This window comes from Xenopus tropicalis, chromosome 2, assembly GCF_000004195.4.
Source record: "Xenopus tropicalis strain Nigerian chromosome 2, UCB_Xtro_10.0, whole genome shotgun sequence".
Taxonomy (NCBI): Eukaryota; Metazoa; Chordata; class Amphibia; order Anura; family Pipidae; genus Xenopus; species Xenopus tropicalis.
The window spans coordinates 69371883-69396581 of record NC_030678.2 but is presented as its reverse complement, the minus strand read 5'-3'; the positions used below and the strand labels follow the sequence as shown (position 1 = coordinate 69396581).

The following is a 24699-nucleotide window of genomic DNA, read 5'->3' as shown; positions in this document are numbered from 1 at the left end:
AGGGTATAAGTGGCTTGCATATTTTTACATTCCAGGTGAATGACTTTACATTCATCCACATTAAATCTGCCACTTAGCCACCCAGATTGCCAGTTGGTAAAGATCCTGCTGCAAGGATGCCAGTACAGAATAGTACAGACCCCAATGAGAACCTTACTCCAAATAAAGCATGTGCCATTAACAACCATCCTCTGTACCTGATCCTGTAGCGAGTTTTCCATCCATGTGCAAACAACTTCACTAAGACCAATAGACCTTAGTTTAGAAAGTCGTTTGTGGGGAAAGGTTTCATATGCATTGGCAAAATCCAAATACTTATTACTTGGAATAAGGTTCTCAGTGTGGTCCCTCAGGGTTCTGTACTGGGTCCACTTTTGTTTAACTTGTTCATAAATGACTTAGGGGAGGGTATTATAGGTAATGTATCAGTGTTTGCAGATGACACAAAACCCTGCAGACTAGTCAATTCTATTCAGGATGTGGCATCCATGCAGCAGGATCTTGACCAACTGGCAATCTGGGCGGCTAAGTGGCAGATGAGATTTAATGTGGATTAATGTAAGGTCATGCACCTGGGATGTAAAAATAGGCAAGACACTTATACCCTTAATGGGACTGCATTAGGCAAATCAATAATGGAGAATGACCTTGGAGTCCTTGTAGATAATAAACTTGGCTGTAGCAAACAATGCCAGGCAGCAGCTGCAAGGGCAAACAGGGTTTTGAGCTGTATTAAAAGGGGCATAGATTCACGGGAGAAGGGGGTTATTCTTCCCCTTTACAGAGCGCTGGTAAGGCCCTATCTAGAATATGCTGTTCAGTTTTGGTCTCCAGTGCTCAAATGGACATTATTGAGTTAGAGAGGGTCCAGAGAAGGGCAACTAAGCTGGTAAAGGGTATGGAAAGTCTCAGTTATGAAGAAAGACTGGCCAAGTTGGGTCTGTTTACACTGGAGAAGAGGAGCTTAAGAGGTGACATGATAACTATGTATAAATATATAAGGGGATCATATAATAACCTTTCTAATGTTTTATTTACCAGTAGGTCCTTCCAACGGACACAAGGGCACCCACTCCGTTTAGAAGAAGGGAGGTTCCATTTAAATATTCGGAAAGGATTTTTTTACTGTGAGAGCTGTGAAGTTGTGGAATTCCCTCCCTGAATCAGTCGTGCTGGCTGATACATTATATAACTTTAAGAAGGGGCTGGATGGATTCTTAGCAAGTGAGGGAATACAGGGTTATGGGAGATAGCTCTTAGTACAAGTTGATCCAGGGACTGCTCCGATTGCCGTCTTGAAATCAGGAAGGAATTTTTTCCTCTCTGCGGCAAATTAGAGATGCTTCAGATGGGCCTTCCTCTGGATCAACTAGAAGTTTGACAGGTTATATATAGGCATTATGGTTGAACGTGATGGACGCATGTCTTTTTTCAACCCAACTTACTATGTTACTATGTAAATAGATTATATCTACTGCATTCCCACTGTCCAACTTCTTACTCACCTCATCATAAAAAGCAATTAAATGGTCTAACATGACCTGTCCTTCATAAAGTCATGCTGATTACTGCTCATAATGCCATTCTCCAGTACATAATTTTGTATGTGATACATTAACAAGCCTTCAAATAACTTGCTCACCACGGATGTCAAACTTACAGGCCTATAATTGCCAGGCTGAGATCTTACTCCCTTTTTAAATATAGGAAAGACATTAGCCTTCTTCTAATCCATAGGTACCATACCTGATGAAAGCAAGTCTGAGAATATCAGAAACAAAGGCCACTGTAAATCTGATCCTAGCTCTCTATCAGTACCCAAGTGTGTATTTCATCTGGCCAAGGTGCCTTATTCACATTTATCTTGTGTAACCCTTTGAGCACTATATCCTGTGTTAACCACTACGTAGTTGGGCTGTGGCACTCTGGCTCCTCTACTGTATACACAGAAAAGAACTGGTTTAGCACATCTGCCTTTTCTGTATCCGCTTTAACCCTCAACCTGCATCTTTCTACTATTAATATACTTAAAAAACTTTTTGGGGTTAGTTTTCGCCTCTGCCGCAATGCGCTCCTCATTTTCTATCTTTGCCTTCCGGATGGCTGTTTTACAACGCTTGTTATAGTGTTTATATTCATTAAACGCAGCTACTGTCCCATCTGACTTATATTTCTTAAAAGCTTTCCTTTTTTTCCCTATTAACTTCTTCACCTCAGAGATAAGCCACATAGGGTGATTCTTAACACTTCTACTTTTTCTAATTAATAGAATAAATTGAGAACAGTAATAACTTAATATCATTTTAAATTACAACCATTTCTGTGCTGTGTTTCTATCAGAAAACATAATGCCCCAATCTGTGCCCTGAAGGATCTAAAATTAGTTTTTCTAAAATTCAGGGTCTTTGTTGCCCCAGACATCAAATGAAATAACTTTATGGTCACTATTACCCAGGGGTTCAACCACTTGCACATTTGCTATACGTTCTGGATCATTACAGAACCCTAGATCCAATACAGCATGATTCCTGGTTGGCTCCACAACAACCTGTGACATAAAGTTGTCTTATAACATGTTTATAAACTTGTTCCCATTTACTGTCCTGGCAGTACTATTGCTCCAGTCAATAGCAGGATAATTTAAATTCCCCATTATTATCACTTGCCCCAAACTAGCATCCTTTTCTATTTGCAACAGGAGCTGAGCCTCTTTGCGTACATTAGGGGGTCTATAGCCATACCCCTACTCAGGGCCGCCATCAGGGGGGCACAGGGGGGACAGTTGTCCCGGGCCCGGACGATGGTTGCTTTAAAGGGGGCCCAGCCGTGATACAGTTTTTAAGCTTGGGCCCCCTTTTTAAGCTCGGGCCCTGTCATTGGTTCATTGGTGGCCAGCGGGAAAATTGATTGGTTGCACCCCGTGCGTCCGTACGCACGGGGCGCAACCTTATAAAATGTTCAGCTGCAGCGGGATGCCGGCACATAACAAGAGGACGCCGATGGAGGTAGTCGCAGGTGGGGGAGCTGGAGGATGCCTGAGGAAGCCTCAGCAGAGCCGGAGGAAGTAGCTGAGGGGGAGGGGGGGGAAAGCCGCAGGGGAGCCGGAAGAAGTAGCTTGGGTGGAGGGGGGAAAACTGCAGGGGAGCCGGAGGGAGTAGCTGGGGTGGAGGGGGGGAAGCCGCAGGGGAGCAGGAGGAAGTCACTGGGGGTGGTGCTGTGCAGATGCAGCAGGGAGCTGGAGGATTCTGGTGGGAGCTGGGGGGAAGCCGGAGGATGCTTGGGGGGGATGGAGGATGCCGGGAAGGACTCTGGGGGGGAAACGGGGGATGCTGGGGTGGGGTGGGAGCTGGAGGATGCTGGGAAGGACTCTGGGGGGGAGCTGGAGGTTTCTGGTGGGAGCTGGGGGGGGAGCCAGAGGATGCTTGGGGGAGGTGGGAGCTGGAGGATGCTGGGAAAGACTCTGGGGGGAGCTGGAGGTTTCTGGTGGGAGCTGGGGGAGAGCCGGAGGATGATTGGGGGGGTGGGAGCTGGAGGATGCTGGGAAGGACTCTGGGGGGGGAGCTGAAGGTTTCTGGGGGGGAGCTGGAGGATGCTTGGGGGGGTAGGAGCTGGAGGATGCTGGGAAGGACTCTGGGGGGGGGGAGCTGGAGGATTCCTGGCCACCAATGTTTTAGGGGGGCCCTGGCTACAAATGTTTTAGGGGGCCCTGGCTACCAATGTCTGTGTGTCTTTTGTACTGATAGGAGGGGCCATTGGAGGGCAGAGCGTGGGAGGAGGGGGGCCCAGAAAATTTTGTTTTGAGGGGCTCCATGATTTCTAATGGCGCCCCTTCTCCTACTACCATTAATTTGGTAGATTCCTCGGTTACCTCCATCACTTCCTCCTTAATATTTGTTCTTAAATCCTGCTTAACTAACAGACACACTCCTCCTCCTTTTCTATTACCCCTGTCCCTCCAAAACAATGTATAACCGCCAATATTAACTGCCTAGTCATGCGACTCAACCAAGTTTCAGCAATGCCAATCACATCATATTTCCGCTCCAACGCCAGTACCTCCAGCTCTCCCATTTTACCAGTCAGACTCCTTGCATTGGTAAACATACATTTAATACTGGGACAAGCGTGAGAATGTCACGTAAACAACTTATGGTCCTCCCTGCCATTATCAGTAACCCGAAGGAAGTCTCCTCCCCCATTTTCCCTTACTATGCCCACTACCTCATCTATCCTGCCTACCCCAGAATTATCCGCTGCACCCTCCCCCCCTTCTAGTTTAAAATCTCCTCCAACCCTCTAGCCATCTTCTCCCCCAAATCTCCCCATAATCTCCCTAAGCTCCCGCTGCCTTTTTAACATTGCTTGTGGCACAGGTAATATCTCTGAGAAAACCTTGGAAGTCCTTGCCCTCAACTTGTCGCCTAGTGTTTTAAAATCATTCTTGAGGACTTCCCCCCTCCTCTAACTTTGTCATTGGTACCTATGTGTACCAAGAGTGCTAGGTCTTCCCCAGCCCCTCCCAACAATTTGGGAGGGTTCAGTACCACTGCATATCTCATTTTATTTGCTGGCAGGATAGTGACACTTGGGTCCTTGGCAAATGATGTCAGAGCGCTCATCTGCTGCAAACTTATGTTGGGAGCAGTAGCAATAGCTAGGCACACTGAAACTTTTAACCTTTTATGTTTTCAACCCCATCAACTGGTATCTTATTATTATAAATAGAAGATTCTGTGGCTTTGATGAAATCCACCCTGTGACATTCTGTGGGGCCCCTGTGAAGTTTAGTCCCTTTGCTAAGTCCTTTCTTCTCAGTCACAGAAAGTTCCCTGTCTGACAAATTATTTACACTTGACATTCTGGGTGTCATCTTCTTTCCTTCCTGTTGGGTTGTCTTTTCTTTGGGTGTTGGTGGTTCATGACATTAAAATGGCAAATTTGTTTTATTGCCTTTTGCTCTGTGAATTCTTGCTTTTGCTTTACCGCTGGCTCTGTGAATTTGACCACTCTTTGCAAAATCACAGGTATCATGACCTGGCTGAATAAAAATCTTCATAGAGTATGAGTAACGAGTTGCACATGTTCAAGTCTCTTGAATTTCCTCCTGAGTGACCCATGCATCAGTAGTTATATTACTAGAACTGGGTCTAATGCAAGGGAAGTCTTGATTAGCTGGTTCCTCAGTTGTGTAGACAGATAAAAATAGTTCATAATTTCTGCTTTTTCCCTGTTCCCTCATCCCTGTACTCATCAACCAACTGACCCCCCCCTTGATAAAAAGAGTCCTGCCCCTTCTTCCCTCCCTTCCATAATATTGCTTCAAACAGTACTGCTGTAATGAAAGCCTTTTTAGCCTGATGATCACACCATGGGTTTTAAAGACTTAACTCTGGTGACAGAAAAGCCACCCATTCTGAGTCTGGGCATAGACTTACTGAAGACTTAGATGCCCCCTTGCCAATTGATAAACAATCAAAATGTGAGTCTTGGAAGCAGCCTCTAAAGGCTCTAGAACAGCCTCACATACCATGGTGCTAAACATCCACCTTATTTGCTGCAAGTTAAAGAAGACAGGATCATGTTTATTGGATGCATCTACTGAGGCAATACCTTACAACTGTGGTAAAACCCAAAATGGTTTTCTATTTGACAATGCTACATTAGCACACCATCCCCAGACTTGAACTTTGTGGGGTTGTACAGAAATTGCAGACTTTATATTGTGTGAATTGGATATTCACATAGATGCTGTAAAAGAAGAAGGAAATGTTAAAACTAAGTAAGCTCAATCAGAAAAAGTCTATGTCAATACAACTATAATCACTAACAGTAATGCTGCTGAGTCCTCTGTCAAAAGAAAGTGCATTTCTTTGCTCCTTTTCTGTTTACATGGGCTTCTGTATTAGACTTCCTTTTCTCAGATCAAACCTCCAGGGCACAGCCATGAACCTGCACAGCTTGCTCATCTCTCCCTCTTTCCCATTCCCTCCCCTGCTCTAATCTGAGGATAGAGCTTCTAGGCAGAAGCAAAAGATACAGGCAGCAGGAGAGATAAAAGCAGGGAGGTGACATCAGACCATGCTAAAAATGGAAGCTTCTATTTTAAACAGTGAGCTTCTAGGGCTGTTTACTTAGGTAAAACATTCTATAGAATAAAAATATATATAATCTATTGGCAATAAACTGCCTCAGTAGCTTTCCTTCTCCTTTAAAGTTTTACATGAACAGTAAACGTGTTATGGATTACACATACAATCAGACAAGACGCTTATATGTGTATATTAGCAATCGAGATTCAGTTAAAAGATTCAGAAAATCCACGAAACCTAAACAGTGGCATTATGTTCTCTCTAAATTTAACCATGCAGACCATTCAAACAGGCCAGTGTCCACAGCTATATTTCCAGGTACTTCCTAGTTAACGGGGCCCTAAATTCTTCCTGGATCACTCAGTAGCTGCAACTACTGCTGATGTTTTCATTTTCCTCAATTCTGACAGACCCTGAGATTTGTTCTAAGGCTTTAACCCTTACTACAAGAACTGACCAAGATTCAACTCGGGTTGCCAACACTTTAAACACTTCTCCAAGTGGACAAGGGCACACACACTATTGCAAAATTAGTCCACACCAGAACCACCAACTCTTCCAACTCCTATTCCATAAATCTCCCACTACAGCAGATATTGTTCAAAGTGAATTAATCATAATATGTTATGTATATAGCAAGATATATTTTCTGCAGAAATCAGATGCATTCTTAATAAGGATAACATTTCTAAAAACAGTACTGTTGCCAACCTGAACCCAGTAATTGACAGTGATGATATGTTGAGAGTTGGTCGCCACTTGAACAAGGCCACACTACATGAAAAGGAACAAAATCTTCTAATAATACCTGGTCACCATCACCTTGCCAAATTTTTTATTCACTATTACCATGAACAAGTCAAGCACCAAGGCAAACATTTCACAGAATGAGCTATAAGAGCCGCAGGACTTTGAAATATTGGTGGAAAAATACAGTATCTAGTAGAATTAAGTCTAAAACTGGACTTTTCTGAGTTTTTCTTGAAAACGTTTCACCACTCATCCGAGTGGCTTCTTCAGTTCAAATGACTGGTAGGGAATTCCCCGGTATTTAAACTCTTGATGGTAGTAGAGTCACAGACATCCAATCACAATGGTTCCATTGAACTTGTTCAGTTAGGTGTTAGCTGAAACTGACAGGTGTAAGAAGGTATGATCCAATCACAATGGTACCAAGATTCTCATTGATGAAGGTGTTAATCCTTCAAAGTACATGACTGGAAGTGTGAACTGTTGTGAAACTGCCGGGGTAAGGATGTCAATGCGCCATTGTATGTTGGTGACAAGCGGTGTCTCAGGCCCCCTCCTCTGTTCAGGGATGGTTTTTCCAGGTTGGCATAAATGGCCTCTTTCACACCTCTTTCAAACCATCTGTCCTCTCGGTCCAAAATATGCACGTTACTGTCCTCAAAAGAGTGACCTTTTTCTTTGAGGTGTAGATAGACTGCTGAGTCTTGTCCTGAGGAGTTTGCCCGCCTATGTTGGGCCATTCTCTTACAGAGAGGTTGTTTTGTCTCCCCAATGTATAAGTCTGAGCACTCTTCACTACACTGGACAGCATAGACCACATTACTTTTCATGTGCTTGGGTGTTGGGTCTTTCGGGTGCACCAGCTTTTGTCTCAGGGTGTTGTTGGGTTTGAAAAACACAGGAATGCGATGTTTGTTGAAAATTCGCCTAAGTTTTTCCGATGTTCCAGCAACATATGGGATGACTATGTTGTTTCGCCTGCTGTGTTCCTCCCTTCTGTTTGTAGGTCTGGTCTTTCTGTTGGTCTTTGATTTGGTTTTGATGAAGGCCCAGTCTGGGTACCCACAAGTTTTCAGAGCTCCTTTTAGATGTTTATATTCTTTCTCCTTAGCCTCTGCATTGGATGCCACAGTTTCAGCCCGATGATGTAGAGTCCTAATTACACCCAGTTTATGTTCCAAAGGGTGGTGGGAATCAAACAGCAAGTACTGGTCTGTGTGGGTGGGTTTCCTGTATACTTCAATATCCAGGTCCCTCCCCTCTTTGATAACTATAGCACAGTCCAAAAAAGCCAGTTTGCGGTCTTTCACATCTTCCCTTGTGAACGTGATGTTTTTGTCCACCGAGTTTATGTGTTTGGTGAAGGCTGGAACCTCGCGTTCTTTAATTTTAACCCAGGTGTCATCCACATATCTGAACCAATGACTTGGTGTTGTTCCCTTGAAGGTGTCCAGGGCTTTCTTTTCCACTTCTTCCATGTAAAGGTTCGCTACAATTGGAGACACAGGCGAACCCATGGCACAGCCATGTTTTTGTCTATAGAAAACTTCCTTATGCTTGAAGTAAGTGGTATTGAGACATAGGTCCAGTAAGGAACAAACTTGTTCTGGGGTCAGCTTTGTTCTGCTGCTGAGGGTGGTGTCTTGTTTCAGCCGTTTCCTCACTGTATCAATTGCCTCGGCAGTGGGTATGCATGTGAACAGAGATGTTACGTCATAGGACACCATTGTATCATCGATCTCCAGCTTTAACTCCTTCACTTTTTTGACAAAGTCCATGGAGTTCTGAATGTGGTGTACTGTGTTTCCAACTAAGGGGGCTAAGATGTTGGCCACGTATTTAGCAATGTTATAAGTCACACAGTTAATGCTGCTGACAATTGGCCTCAAAGGGGCTCCTTCTTTGTGTATTTTTGGGAGTCCATATAGGCATGAAGTGGCTTCACAACACAACAACAAACATCGCATTCCTGTGTTTTTCAAACCCAGCAACACCCTGAGACAAAAGCTGGTGCACCCGAAAGACCCAACACCCAAGCACATGAAAAGTAATGTGGTCTATGCTGTCCAGTGTAGTGAAGAGTGCTCAGACTTATACATTGGGGAGACAAAACAACCTCTCTGTAAGAGAATGGCCCAACATAGGCGGGCAAACTCCTCAGGACAAGACTCAGCAGTCTATCTACACCTCAAAGAAAAAGGTCACTCTTTTGAGGACAGTAACGTGCATATTTTGGACCGAGAGGACAGATGGTTTGAAAGAGGTGTGAAAGAGGCCATTTATGCCAACCTGGAAAAACCATCCCTGAACAGAGGAGGGGGCCTGAGACACCGCTTGTCACCAACATACAATGGCGCGTTGACATCCTTACCCCGGCAGTTTCACAACAGTTCACACTTCCAGTCATGTACTTTGAAGGATTAACACCTTCATCAATGAGAATCTTGGTACCATTGTGATTGGATCATACCTTCTTACACCTGTCAGTTTCAGCTAACACCTAACTGAACAAGTTCAATGGAACCATTGTGATTGGATGTCTGTGACTCTACTACCATCAAGAGTTTAAATACCGGGGAATTCCCTACCAGTCATTTGAACTGAAGAAGCCACTCGGATGAGTGGTGAAACGTTTTCAAGAAAAACTCAGAAAAGTCCAGTTGTTTTAGACTTAATTCTACTAGATACTGTATATCATGACCTGGATGAATGAGAATCTTCATAGACATTGGTGGAAAAAGAAAGATAAATAAAATAATTTTTAAGTGTGTTTAGTGCTGTACATTAACTGAAAAGCTTTAACAGCAATAGATGCCATCTGACAGATTATGCACTGATCCTCCCTTCACTCATGTTGGCCTAAATGTCTTTAGGCCATGGTCAGTGGTCAGTTATGACATGCAGGACTCATGTAGCAAACATATAACAAACGGTGACCAGTGTTGTTAAAGCGGACCTGTCACCCTAAGAAATAACTCCAAATTATTTTCTATATTGTTAGTTGGGCAAAATAAGCATTACTTACACTATATAAATAATATAAATCTTGTTTCCTTCCGTCTTGGAATTACTCAGTCAAAGCAAGCAGGCAGGCACCATTTTGTGGACACTGTTATTAAGGCAAGCTTTGTATCACCCCAAAATCTTGTTTATGTGCCAGAATGGGGGACCAGATGCCCATGCCCTTGCACTGGCTACACAATTAGATGAGGAGGAGGGAGGGGAAAAGTGAGATGTGCAGTGACATCTAGGAAGTGCTGAATGGAAAGCTAAATTTATTGTCTGCCCCGCCTCTATGCCTAAGGCATAGAGGCGGGCAAGCAATATATGATTGACAGCTGTGATTTTTAAATGCCTTTATAATGGGTTTGGATGTGTTAATATAAAAATGAATTTGGGTTTCATGTTTAATTTGAACAGGACTTTTATTATACAGATTTTCATGTCTGGGTGACAGGTCCACTTTAACCTGTATACAAGCAGTACACACTGTGTTCAGAGTCTGTGTTTACCTCAAGCTTCATCAATACCCTTAGATCAGCGATGTCCAACTTCTGTGGTACCGAGGGCCGGAATCTTTCTGCCACTATGCTGCCAGTGTGTATGGCACACACAGACAGAATACACTGACACAATGCTGGCACTGCTCCTACACTGCTCTGAGGTGTGAACAGGAGAACAATGTGCATGATCTGAGCCTGAGGTGTGAACAGTACAGGAGATTACATATTTAAACAATACAGGGGGATTCCAGCCTGAATATGAGGTGTGAACCATGCAGGGGGCCATTTAATCTCAGTACTGATACCATTTAAAGCTTCCTCAAAGGTAAACCATCAAAGCAGCCAGACAGGTGGGGGGCCACACAGAGGGCCAGTTGGACAGCCCTGCCTCAGATGATTCCTTACAATCCAAAGACCAGTGAAACTGCCGAGATCAGACTGTGGAACAAATTTCACTAAAGCCTGCAGAAGGCTACTATTTAACAGTGAGTCTGTTAAGAACTATTTACCTGATAGAGGTTGCACGTGGATATCCTCCCTATTCTTCCCACATGGGAGGTTCTTGGGAGAGGTTCTTGAAGAAAACCAGATTATGTTGATGTTAGACTTTCAAAAGGTTGACTCATTCCTCTCTGAAGTGTCTGCCATAATCAATTCAAGATTAGGGATGATCAAAAAATGTTGGCATGTACAGTTTTGTGTGGATTAGCTAGGTAGAGTAGGTTGAGCATTTGTTGAGCTAATAGCATGAGTCAGTGCAAGTGTAAGATTTCAGTTTTACTGCTTTCCCTTTTCTGCTTGCCTGCTCACTGTAAGACCCAAGAGCCCTTGTAAGGCTACATTTGTCTGTCTGTGTGTGCATCCTTTGCGGGTGCATGCTGCTACTAAATTCTTTTTTTCTCTTGCTGCTGATTATTTATTTTTTGGGGGGGGCAGGGTTTAGTTTAGTGTTTTATTTATTTATCCCTCCCTTCCCCCTAATTTCCAAACCGCCCCCTTTTTTTTCAGAGCCGGCCAAGTCAGCGACCTGGCTAGCCACCTCGCCCCCACTGCTTCCCCCCTGCCACCAGGCAAACACTCGCAGGGACAGCGTGAGGAGGGAGCGATGTGCGCAAATGTTGTGCAGGTAGGGAGTGCAGGGACATGTAATGTCGGGTTAAGAGATCCTGGACTAGGGGTGGCAACAGAGGTACCTGCCTAGCACCCCCTCACTGTTTCGCCCTAGGAAGGTGCCTTTTCTGCCAACCCTAGGTCTGGCTGGGCTTTTTTTTTTTTTTTTAAAAAGGTAGGTGTGGGAGAATGAGGGGCCATGGGAGAGGGAGAAGGGGTTGGAGAATGTGTGATGCTGGTCATGGGTATGCTACCCTATGTGCTGTGCCCAGTCTGGGCAATGTTGCACACAACCGCAGCAACAGCAGCAGGCTTTAGTTCACAGTAGGACACCTGCAGATCTGTACCACAGCCTCTGCAGCAGGCAGAGGCAGTGGTAGACAGGCTCACCCAGGCACAAGTGAGTGGCAGGATGTGGCTTCACCTGTCAGCTTAGTGCAGTCACCATAATTATTTGATTCTTTAGGTGGACTTGGGTCACCCAGGATATTTTTGAGGAGCAGATAGGGATGGGAGGTGCATTCCTGTCAGATGAGGAGGAGGTGGAAATTGTGGCACAGCCAGTAGCAGTAGGGAATGTTAGGTAGGGTCCCCTAATGGCAGGCTGCTGGTGTTGAGGCACAGGCCAACATGCTGGATGAGGGTGCCACATATGATGTAGGGTCTGATCCAGGGAAGTATTTTAATGATGACAGGGACAAACCCTGATTACAACAGTAATTCAGAGGGGGAATTGTGTGTTGTTAATGATGAAGAGCCAGCCCCGCTGAGGCAGCGGACCCCACCTACTACTGCTAGGGGGGACAGGCAGAGTGACAGCACTGCACCATCATCCAGCAGCTCTGGGCTTACAGCTGGGGACCAACAGCCTTTGAATAACCAGCCCACCAACGCAGGCAAGGCAAGGCCTGCACTTCACCGGCAACGTAGTGATGAGCCACCCCTGAAGTGTCCCTGCAGCTGTGCTTCAGTTCAGCACACAGCCGCTGGCCAGGCTGTGTTGCAACTCCTCTTTCTGGGGGAGAGAAGTCATATATGGCCTGGCTGCCTTCCAGGCTCAGGTCCAGCAGTGGTTCATTTCCCAGCAGGAAATGTGGCCTGCTGGCTGCCCTCTGCACTCTGTAGAGACACCTGCAATCACACTAATATATCTCTTTAATGAGTGCTAAAATGCCTCTATGCTGTTGTTGTCATTACAGGACTAGCAGTACTGATCAAGTCTTGCTGGCTCTAAGCACTCTGTAGAGACACCTGCAATCACACAATAAGTCTCTTCAACAGTGCTAAAATGCCTCTAAGCTGTTGTTGTCATCACAGGCCTAGTGATAGTACTGATCACAGTAGACAGCAGACATTAGCCTCCTCTCTCCAATGCTGCCTTATCCTCCTCTATACTCTCCGCTCGTAGCCTCCACATTTGCCTATCCCCCCTGCTGCCTCACTAAGCACTCTTCCACATGGTATAAAGCAGCATTTATAGGTCTTAGTCCTTGTATGACTTTTTCATTTTAGCCCTTTTCTTTTTTTGTCCATACATTTGAAACATCAAGTGCCAGATTTATCAAAGTGTGAAAAAGTAAAATTCCTCCACTCTCCCTTTGTTCCTGTGGGATTCTATCCTTTTAATGTATTTTAAAAAAAGATCTCTTTTTGTGTTTTTGGTTATGTCACGATTACGCTACTTCAGACGCATGTGACTTTAGGCATGGCTGTCTAAAGCAGGGGTCCTCAAGCTTTTTAGACGGGGGGCCAGTTCATGGTCCCTCAGACTGTTGGTGGGCTGCACTATAGTGCTCAAACCCTCGCTGCCTGCTCCCTGCTGCAGGGTCAAACAACGGCCCACTCCTGCGTCCTACCATTCCCAGCTCCCCTGCTACCCGCTATGTCCTCCCTCTCCCAGCTCCCTGCCAGGGCTGGTCTTACCAAGTGCGGGGCCCAATTGGAACCAATTTAGCGGGGCCCCCTAGATGGAGTTTTGCTATATGGCACAGGGTTTCAGGGATGGGCAGGTGAAAAGTGCCTGTGTTTACTAGGAAAAACCTCTGTGTGCCTGCTGCAAATTTGGCCATGCCCCATACCTCCCAACATTTGAAAAGCAGAAAGAGGGACAAAAATATGTGACGCCACTTTATGGCCACGCCCCCCCCAACAGGCCCATTTTACAAAACCACACGCGAAAAGTATAAAATACACAAAAGCGCACCAGAAGACAGACACAGTAGCCCCAATCATTTTATGACATATTGTGGACCCAAGGATTTCATTATGCACTGTGGCACCTGTATATTATGACTCATGAAAGACATAGCTAGCCAGGGCCCCCTAAAACATTAGTCGTCAGGGCCCCCCTAAAACATTGCTAGCCAGGTTTTATGTTTTGCATTGGTGCCAGAGCATGGACCCCCTAAAACATTGCTAGCCAAGCCAGCCCAGAGCCTCCTAAAACATTGCTGGTCCTCCCCCAGTATCCCCATACTAAGGTATGATGCCCTTGTAGATTTTCCCAGGAAACTAAGAAGCAGAGCACAGCCAATACGCCTCCCTCTCTTCTCCTGTTCCCCCTACCTTTTATCCAGACACATTCCCTTCTCTCCTCTGCCCCACTTTAATGTGTGTGTCCTTTATTGCCCTGCTTCAGTGCAGCATCGTTAATTCTTCTCTCACGGCTGATCGCTTCCTTCTCCTAGGTCACGGGGTCAGACTTGCTGTGTGCCTGCAAGCCTCTGTCACAGGATAACAGACCCTGTGCAGTACAAGCCACACCTGGGAGTAGGAAGCGAACAGCAATGATAGGGACCTTGCACAGGTCAGACTAGCGTCACAGCACCCCAAAAACCAACCAACACTCACAAACTCAAACACAACTTGCTGCCATCACTCTCATACTTCTTACACTGGCGATGAGAGATGCCAAGCACACTAGTAGAGAAAGGGTTAATGTAAGGAACTGACACACACACACACACACACACACACTCTCCTTACCAGCAGTCAAAGGGTTAATCAGCATACAGCCTGCAGAGGGCTAAGGCGCACAACACAGTTACACACTCAGAGGTTAGGTACGCTTTAGAGCATCAAGGACAAACTTATTAAATTTTATATTTAATATTATAAAAGGTATAACAGTGCATCTATCCAAGATTTTACAAATAGGACATACCATAAATTGTACAAACAGTTTTCTAAAATAAAAGGGAAAAACATAGAAGTCCTATACTGTACCAAACAAAGTCCTTCTAGTCATGGAGGCAAGTGGAAACCACGGGATAAACCTCCAATCGAAATTGGTCCTCCAAAGTAAATCCAACTTGTAGTCAGAAGAGCTGACTGTTTATCCCAGTTGCAGGGCATCAGGTAACTGGACACTCCCCCCTCCCTCAGGAATGCAAGGGGTGTCACCATTAGCAGGACACAGTGCGAGTTTTATGACTTCCTGAGTGTATGGACTGGACCAATGATAAAATGTCCATAACTCCTTGTGGGAACATAATTAAAAGATTAAATTAGATTCATCAATTTTATATGATCCCACCGGTCCCATACAGACTAAACATCACTACTGCATACCTCCCAACATTTTGAAAATGGAAAGAGGGAGAAAAAGAAATGCTGTAAATTTTTTGACCACGCCCATTTAAAAAAAAACACACACCCCCTAAATACCACTCCCATTTGACTAGATTTGGCAGGTTATTTATAGTTTTAACTCATTTCTGGGGGGTTTGTGGTCATGTTTTATTTGTATTACAGTTTTGTTAAAAAAAGGTGAAATTGCCCTTTAGGCTGATGCCACACGGATGTATTCTAAGCAAGCCAACAAACGCTTGCCGAGAATATGCCCCGCTACTGTACGCTTACCCTACCTTGTGTCTGCACCCGAATGAATGAAATACGCTCGGGTGCAGGCACGTGTAGCCGATATCCGACAAAAAAACAGAGACTTTGTATCTTTGGCGGATATCGGCTACATGTACCTGCACTCGAGCGTAGTTCATGCATTTGGGGGCAGGCACAGGTAGGAGCGTATGGCGGCATTTTCGGCAAGTGCACTCAGTGTGGCATCAGCCTTAATCTGCAAGTCTCAGTTCCCCCAAGAGACCTGTTTAGCTTATTAGTTACAATTGTATCTCAGTGGGGGGGGGGTTTACCTTTCTGGGTTTTCTGACAAAAGCCCACTTATTTCTAAGTGAAGGTGACGCTCGTTAAGATTTCTGGCCTCTCTGCCAAAAGCTACTTTTTAATTAAATTTGTATCTTTTTTTAGCTTCAGTGAAGGAGATCAAAGGGAAATGAGGGACTTTTCAGTAAGAATCAGGGATTGCGGGTTGAGCTGTGACCTGATGTGAACTCTAAGTCACCCCCATGTGGGCTTTCACTCCCCCACATGGCATGGCTCTTATCAGCCCGGAGTTAGAGCTGGACATCCCAAGTTGTGAGGCCTGACATGGCTGTCTCCAGACCCTAGTGAGCAGAGGCCTGTTAAATATCTGTTTCTGGCACATTAGGGAAGATATTTGTATACCTTGGCCTGCTTGATTAACCCTTACAGGCCTGTATCATGACAGGTTATAAACAGCCTTTGTGCAGTTACTTCTTACTTAAGTTAAGCAAGTTTTTTAATGCTATCGTTTGGTATGTTAAGTATGTTTAGTTCACAAGTTTTGCTTTTGTTTGCAGCTTGGACACTATAAACGAACAGTCAAAAGGATTGATGATGGCCATCGTCTCTGTAATGATTTGATGAGCTGCCTACAAGATCGAGCAAAAATAGAGAAGGCATATTCCCAGCAACTGACAGACTGGGCCAAACGCTGGCGTCAGCTTATTGAGAAAGGTACATTTAAAATTGGAGTTACCTAATTAGATCTCACCATTAGGGTGCATGGCCTATGCAGTGATAGCTGCAGCCTGGCATATATATATGGATGGGGGTTTAAAGACTTATATTTTACATCTATTTACAAACTTGAAATGCACAATTTAGAATAAGCTGGTAGTTATTGCATATCAGAATATATATCATATACGATGAATGGGAAGTCAAAGTACCTAATGCAATATTTTTCTGTGGTACCCAACACACCATCTGCAGAGCACAGACGATGAACAATTATCGCTAAAACCAACAAGGTATAGATTGTGTATTGTTATACAAAAGGAAGGATATTAAAAATACACTTTCACCCTTATTGATAATATAAACAGTTTTATTACCAATAATTTGATTATCAATAAACAACTTAACCCAAGTGATATAGTAGAAATGTAATACATCACTAATTGATTTTTAAGAAAATACTTAGCCTGATAGCCTGAATCAGCAGGGGAACCCCAGAATACAGCGAAGGCAATAGCAGCAACTAGTTAGTTGGAAAAAAGGATCCTACGCTGCACGTCTGCTTATAGGTGAAGTTCCGAAGGCTCCCAAACAATGGACGCAAGTGAAAATAACTAATTTCTAGGATTCTCAAAACTGATTCTTCATTAGAAAAATATGTATACACTGCCACTTAATGGCACAGAGAAATAAGGTCAAAAACAAGTATGAGCTTAAAAACAAGTACAAATTTAAAGGAGACATATCCTATAAAAATTAACAATGTACCAGGGAATCATACTCCTCTAGATATAGAAGGATTGTGCTTTAAAAAGTTGTGTTTGACTGATTTATTGAGATATTCCACCAAAACCCCACTAGCCCCGCCCATCTGTGCCACTTCCTGCTGACTGAATTCTCTGGATGAGCTGGGGAGCCGGCGGCCCTCCGTACCCTGCACTGTAGGATAGGAACCAATCAGCAGCTAGGCTGACCTGATAGGGAACTGAAGCCTGTCTTTGCTTGTGTGACTGCAGGGCTGTGATTGGCTCTCCCCCTCCTACTGTGCTTCTGGCAGGGACCGTTAGGACACGCCCACTCTCCATTTCAACTCAGACAGAGAAGCGAGAGGATCTATAGGGAGCTCCAATAAAGGGGCCATTTTTACAGATAGTATTAATGTTTAGCCCAAAGGGAAACCAGCACCGTATATTATTCATAATTGCCTACAAAATTAGGGTTTTCCCATTTATCCAATATGTCTCCTTTAATGTAAAATGGTTGCTGCTGTACAACATGATCGATACATAAACCAGTGTAATCAACCTTTTATATTTCATTCATATACATCCTTTGACTACATTGGTTATATGTAAGGAGCTTGACAACACCCTTTAAGTTTTCATATACACACAATACATCAAGCAGCAGTTCCACATGGTTAATATTATGAATACAATATCCAACGACAAAATAGGATGGATCATCCAATTTAGAAATTTTAAACCTTTTTAACATTTTAAAACATTAAACCAATGATAAGCAGTATCATCCTTGGTTTTCTGTGCCAAAGAAGAACCCTGGCAAACCCTTTTTTTACCGATGCCCTTTTAGGGCGCCAGACTTTCTGCTGCAGGGAAGACAGGAATTCTAAACACTGCCAAGGTTGATACGAAAACACAGTACAAAAGATATCAGACAGGCAACGTCAGGCAATGGACAAAGGCAGGCAGGGGAGATTCAGCATCAAAAACAGGCAGAGAAACAAAAACCAGTAGAACAAACAAAAACAAGGCTTTAGCTATGATCTAGAAACTTAGAACCAACTGGGGCAATGAAAATACACAAAGTAGCACTTTTTAACTTTGAATTTGGCACCAAAGTGACAGCAGCGCATCCGGCGACAAAACATTTTATACTAGTACCATTTACTATGGAAACAGAATCATTATATTTGGATTCTATGAAAGATTGTCCATATGCCATTCTCCATAAGGTTAAGACATTAATCCAGGTTACAATGGCAATTACGCGTCCTTCTACTTTTGCAAAGGTAAAGTTATCCTGGTGTCATAATTTAGTAGAATTTTTCCATCCCCACTTTATAAGGGTTCCATTTCATTTCTCAGCTTTATTCCCTGGCATGAATGCATCCAAATGGAGTCCATTTAGAACAAGCCAGGCATAAGCAACAATAAATATCATGGCACCTTTTCTGATAAGCGCCTGTGAAAGAAAGTAATATGAATTTTCAAGTAGGTAACATCTATTAGCTGATATATACACCCATTTTTCTTGCCCAGGTCTCATGAGTTCAACCGTATCTTCTTCTACAGCTAGAACTTCTGCAGGTTTAATTTATTTATTAGGATACTCTACCCATACCTTTGCACCACTTTGTATGCCAGTAGATCCAAAACCTTTGTCCCCTCTTACAGTTATTACTTTTGAAGAATCTCCTTTGTTTACATTCCTAAAATACATTGGCATTATCACTATTAAAGCAATACAATCTCCAGGTTGTACCAATTAGTCAACATTTCTACTATTTAATAGTATGACTTTAAATTCTCCTTGATAATCTGAATCTATTACTCCTTTCAAAATCTGAACATCTTTAGAGCTAAACCAGACAAAATAACCTAAAATGTTTCGGTGGAATCTGTATACCTATCCCCATTTTCACAATTTGTATTTGTTGTAAAATAATACAATACATTTGTTGTGAATGTAAATTTATTTAATATCTTCACACTAATTTGTAAATATTCTCTCCATTTTTACAAATGTTTCCCTCCTTGTTTATTTAATTGCTCTTTTAATAAGCCATTCATTCTCTCAATGAGCCTGATGCTTGGGGGTAATTAGTGTTATGGAAAATCCATTCAATATTATTTTGATGGAAATATTCTTGGATTTTTCCTACGAAGTGTAAATCATTATCACTTTGCAAATGCAAAGGCAATCTGTAATATAGTATAATCAATTCCACAATTTTAAAAATATTAATGTAAGTAGCATTTTTACTTGAAATCTTATATCTTCTAAATATGTATCTACAGCTGTACACACACCTTGACAACTTTTGCTCTGAGGCAATGGACCAATATATTCTATTAAAGAAGCAATAAGAAAGGGAAGTTTGAGAAAAAACTTCATGTTGGTTTGAAAAACGTGAAGTTACTTAATAAAATCTGACCTTGGACCACAGTCATATAGTAAAAACCACTGTGCAACGTTTGGGGACCTTGGTTTTAATAGTGTCTAAATGGCAGCAATTTAAATTTGATTGGTGGTTGGTGGCTCCGCCCACTTTTTCTCACCTGGCATTGCAGTTACCCAGCAGCAGTTTAAATTTAAACCAATAAAAGGCAATAGGTAAATTGTGGTTGGTGGGTGTGCCCACTTTTTCTACTTTTACGACCTTGAGTCAAAGTCACCCAGTGACAAACAGTGGGCACCCTGGCATAAATAGAGTGAGAATGACAGCATTTTCAATTTAAACCAAAAAAATTCAATAGGTGAAATCTGATTAGCTGTTCACAGCTCCGCCCAATTTTGGGCATCCAACAATCATCATATTTTGATTCAGGCTGACCCCATGACCATGTGATTGAAGTTTGGGAGTGTAGCCTCAAAGCTGTAAGATTGGCAGCAGTTTCAATTTCTCATTAAAGATTGGCGGTTTTGGCCCCTCCCACAAATGTCGCTTTTTCATTCAATGTGACCCCATAAGTATGTTATTCAAGTTTTGGGGGTGTAGGTTCAAAGCTGTAAGTGTGGCAGCAGTTTGAAAATCTTCCCTGTCAAAGTCAATGGAAAAATTGGGGTATTAGGAGCAGCGCCACAAAAAGACGGGGGCAAAATCGCTTAGAAAAACACCAGCAACCTGCTTCGCTATAGGGCAAAGAAGTGTGGAGAGTTTAGGTGTTGTCTCCCTAAAACTGTAGGAGGAGTAGCATTTAGAAAATGGGGGGTGCAAAGAAGAAGAAGAAAAAGCGAAAGAATAAGCTGAAGTTGAAAAACAGTATGTTGGGTTTTTCAACCCGACATAAATATGTAAGTTATTGTATACTTCAACAATTCATGAATGAAAAATAAAATCTATTTCCAATGTTATATTTATAACATTAAAAACAATCTACAAATGAGATGGATTTCAGTTTGACTCAGACCAAAAAATTGCAAGGCATGCCCACACAGATATTTAGATGACTTTTGTTCATTTTGTTTTCATATCTCAGAAGTGATAAAAATAAAAAAAAAAATATACCATTTACATCCAGTGCTGATGTACATACAAAATCAAGTTTCACTATTAAAGAAAAGACACCTTTTATTCTTTGCCTCTATGAAAAAATTTCCTTTCAATTTTTTTTTTGCAATTATATTTTGCACATTCAATAGCAACTTCTTCTGCAACATTTTGAGTTTCAGCCTTATCCATCAACAACAACCTGTTCTGGCATTGCAACACAGTTAAATGGCTGTTCTCATTTGTTTTTTCAAACTGTGCAATTAAACTCACCTGCTCTGAATACTTTTGATGTTGCTTTTGATACACAAACAACATCACCCTCTCTGACCTAATGAGCCAAATTCCTTTTCTTTCTCCACATTCACTTTCTAAACAATGGTTCTGCATTTTTAAGATTACTGTCCCATGAATCACATAGACCAGCTCCTCTAGACCACTATTTTATATGGCAATTCATCGGTTGGTATACAAATTATACCATTGGTATACAAAAGGTAGTGTAACCCTTTCTTGGCCCACTCACTTCTGTTGGGTTGTTTACTTGCTTTAACAGGAGATTTTGGTTCTCTTTGAATTATAAAGATACTATTTTAGTTATTGTTCAGCATTTCTTCCATTTGGAGTTTCAGCAGCTATTTGGTTGCTATGATCCAAATTACCTTAGCAACCAGGGCATAATTTGAACGAAAGACTGATATATGAATAGGAGAGTATTTGAATAGAAAAATAAGTACTAAAATGTACCAATAGCAATTAAACTGTAGTGTCACATAACAATAGTTTTTTGGCTGCTGTGGGTCAGTGACCACCATTTGAAAGCTGAAAATAGTTAGTAGAAAAACGCGAATAAGTTAAAAACTATAAAAAATAAATAATGAAGACCAATTGAACATCGACCATTCTATAACATACTAAAAGTTAACTTAAAGGTGGACCACCCCTTTAACCCAAGCGATATAGTAGAAATTTATATCACCAAATGATTTTGAAAAATATACATCATCCTAGCCCACATCAGCTGGGGAAGCTTGGAAAACAGTGAAAGCAATAGCAGCAACGAGTCAATCAGGAAAAGGATCATACAGGAGAGTTCAGGCCCTTCCCCTGCTAAAGTCCTTATCGTGGCTTCCTATCAAACAAAGAATTTTTTACAAACTTCTTCTCCTAACCTTCAAAGCCCTCCATTCCTCTGCTCCTCACTACATCTCGTCCCTTGTGTCTCCGTATGTTCCCGGCCGACTCCTTCGTTCCTCGCAGAGCAATCGTTTGGTTGCGCCCCCCACTACTACTGCGGTTTCCCGCCTTAAACCTTTCTGCCTGGCTGCCCCCTACATTTGGAATGCCCTCCCTGATTTCCTCCGGAGAGAATCTTCCCCCAGTCTTTTTAAAACTAAAGGTTAAAGACTACCTTTTGGAGCACTCGCCCAGCACCTAATCTGGGAACTGGCACTCGTATTGTAGTGTCACCCACTGTGACCTACAGCACTTATATTTGCCTATTGGTGTCTGTTAGTTACCGTCCCATATCGATTGTAAGCTCTACGGGGCAGGGACCTCCTTCCTCTTGTGTCCTCGACTCTTAACTTATTGCTGCTGTATTTATTATTATACTTTGTATTTATCTATTATCTTATTAACACCCTGTTTGTATTAAAGTATTCTACTGTACAGCGCTGCGTACATAAGTAGCGCTTTATAAATAAAGATATACATACATACATACGCAGAATATCAGCTCATAGGTGAAGCTCTGAAGGCTCCCAAACAACCCCTTTCTTTTATCTTAACTAGTGTTCTCTTTTCTAAGAGTTACATTTTTTAACTTGGTGCCCAGTTCAGATTGGATTAGGCCAGGGCAGTGGCCAGATACCCACAGACAGTAAGTGACTGACTAAAAAAATATGTATACACTGGCACTTCATGGCATAGAGAAACAAGTTGTTGGTCAAAAACAAGTATGAGCTTAAAAACAAGTACAATTTTAATGTAAAATGGCTGCTGCTATACAACATGGTTTATACATAAACCAGTGTAATCAACCTTCCAGATTTCATGTTTGGTGAAGATAGGATCCTCTGTTCTTCTTTGTATGATAGCTTACATTCAATCACACATGTGTACCTTATATTATTATGGTTATATATTTGTTTGATATATTTATGTGCGTTTCACAAAACTTTTTTATTCTATATTATGTTTTGTATGTTACACCTTATTGTGACTTTCACATAGGTATTTTAAGTTGTGGTATTCTCATTTGTTGTAAGTCTTGAGCAAAGTTTACAGAGCAGAAAATATCAACTTTAATAAAAATTGCTTTGCATTTTTGCAGTACCGCCGCTCCCTATACGCAGAGTACGCACTCTGCGTAGGGCACCAACTCCCAGGGGGGCACCCAAACAGTACCGCCGCTCCCTACGCAGAGTGCGCACTCTGCGCAACAACATACCAAGTCTTCGTCATCGGCTCCTTCTCTCTTAAGGCAACAGGCCTTTTTATAAGGTTGCGCCCGTGCGTATGACGTCACACGTCAGCGACGAGGTGCAACCTTATAGTAGTGCCTGTTGCCGCCACATGAGAGAAGGAGGGGCCGACGATCACTGGTCTGTTGGGGGTACTTTGTGGGGGCAATTGGGGGCACTGTGTGTGGGGGCTACTGTCTATGGGGGGTACTGTGTATGAGGCAATTGGGGGTACTTTATGGGGGCAATTGGGGGCACTGTGTATGGGGGCTACTGTCTATGCGGGGTACAGTGTATGAGGCAATTGGGGGCACTGTGTGTGGGGGCTACTGTCTATGGGGGGTACTGTGTATGAGGCAATTGGGGGCACTGTGTGTGGGGGCTACTGTCTATGGGGGGTACTGTGTATGAGGCAATTGGGGGTACTGTGTGTGGGGGCTACTGTCTATGGGGGGTACTGTGTATGAGGCAATTGGGGGTACTGTTTATGGGGGCAATGTTTATGGGGGCAATTGGGGGTACTTCGTATGGGGGCATTGTGTGTGGGGGCTACTGTCTATGGGGGGTACTGTGTATGAGGCAATTGGGGGCTCTTTGTGTGGGGGCTACTGTCTATGGGGGGTACTGTTTATGGGAGCAATTGGGGGTACTTTATGGGGGCAATTGGGGGCACTGTGTATGGGGGCTACTGTCTATGCGGGGTACAGTGTATGAGGCAATTGGGGGCACTGTGTATGGGGGCTACTGTCTATGCGGGGTACAGTGTATGAGGCAATTGGGGGCACTGTGTGTGGGGGCTACTGTCTATGCGGGGTACTGTGTATGAGGCAATTGGGGGCACTGTGTGTGGGGGCTACTGTCTATGGAGGGTACTGTTTATGGGGGAAATTGGGGGCACTGTGTATGGGGGCTACTGTCTGTGCGGGGTACTGTGTATGAGGCAATTGGGGGCACTGTGTGTGGGGGCTACTGTCTATGGAGGGTACTGTTTATGGGGGCAATTGGGGGCACTGTGTATGGGGGCTACTGTCTGTGCGGGGTACTGTGTATGAGGCAATTGGGGGCACTGTGTGTGGGGGCTACTGTCTATGGAGGGTACTGTTTATGGGGGAAATTGGGGGCACTGTGTATGGGGGCTACTGTCTGTGCGGGGGTACTGTGTATGAGGCAATTGGGGGCACTGTGTGTGGGGGCTACTGTCTATGGAGGGTACTGTTTATGGGGGCAATTGGGGGCACTGTTTATGGGGGCAATTGGGGGTACTTTCTATGGGGGCACTGTGTGTGGGGTCTACTGTCTATGGGGGGTACTGTGTATGAGGCAATTGGGGGCACTTGGTTCTATTTTGGCCCCTATAGTAGGTGTTTTTTTTTATTATTTTATTTTTACGTCCGTAATATTTGGGGGAGGGGGCACCAAAGTGAATTTCTGCTTAGGGCACCCATTTGGCCAGCAGCGGCCCTGCATTTTTGTTAAGTCCCATGAGTGTTTCACTTTTTGGTTGTAGATATTGTAGGAATTGATTGAATTGCATAATTAGTAATATCTTTCCTTAAGTGAAAGACAAGAACACCCAGGGTACCTTTATTATTATTAATAAACACATATTTATAAAAACCAACATATCCTGCAGTATTGTACAAATAAATGGGTATATACATTAACTTTTTAAGTGCCACAGAACGTAGAATCTACGTTCTGTGGATAAA

At 43.2% G+C, this 24699-nt stretch overlaps 1 protein-coding gene across 6 annotated transcripts in view; it reads left to right on the top strand.

Annotated features, from left to right (window-relative positions):
- The window catches only part of pacsin1 (protein kinase C and casein kinase substrate in neurons 1), a 162908-nt gene that overhangs the window by 43941 nt on the left and 94268 nt on the right, over positions 1–24699 (top strand). For all 6 annotated transcript variants that reach the window (XM_004910694.3, XM_031896856.1, XM_002938965.5 and 3 more), the window contains one exon: positions 16132–16288. In XM_004910694.3, the coding sequence (XP_004910751.1) occupies positions 16132–16288 (157 nt within the window). The remainder of the gene's footprint in view (positions 1–16131; positions 16289–24699) is intronic.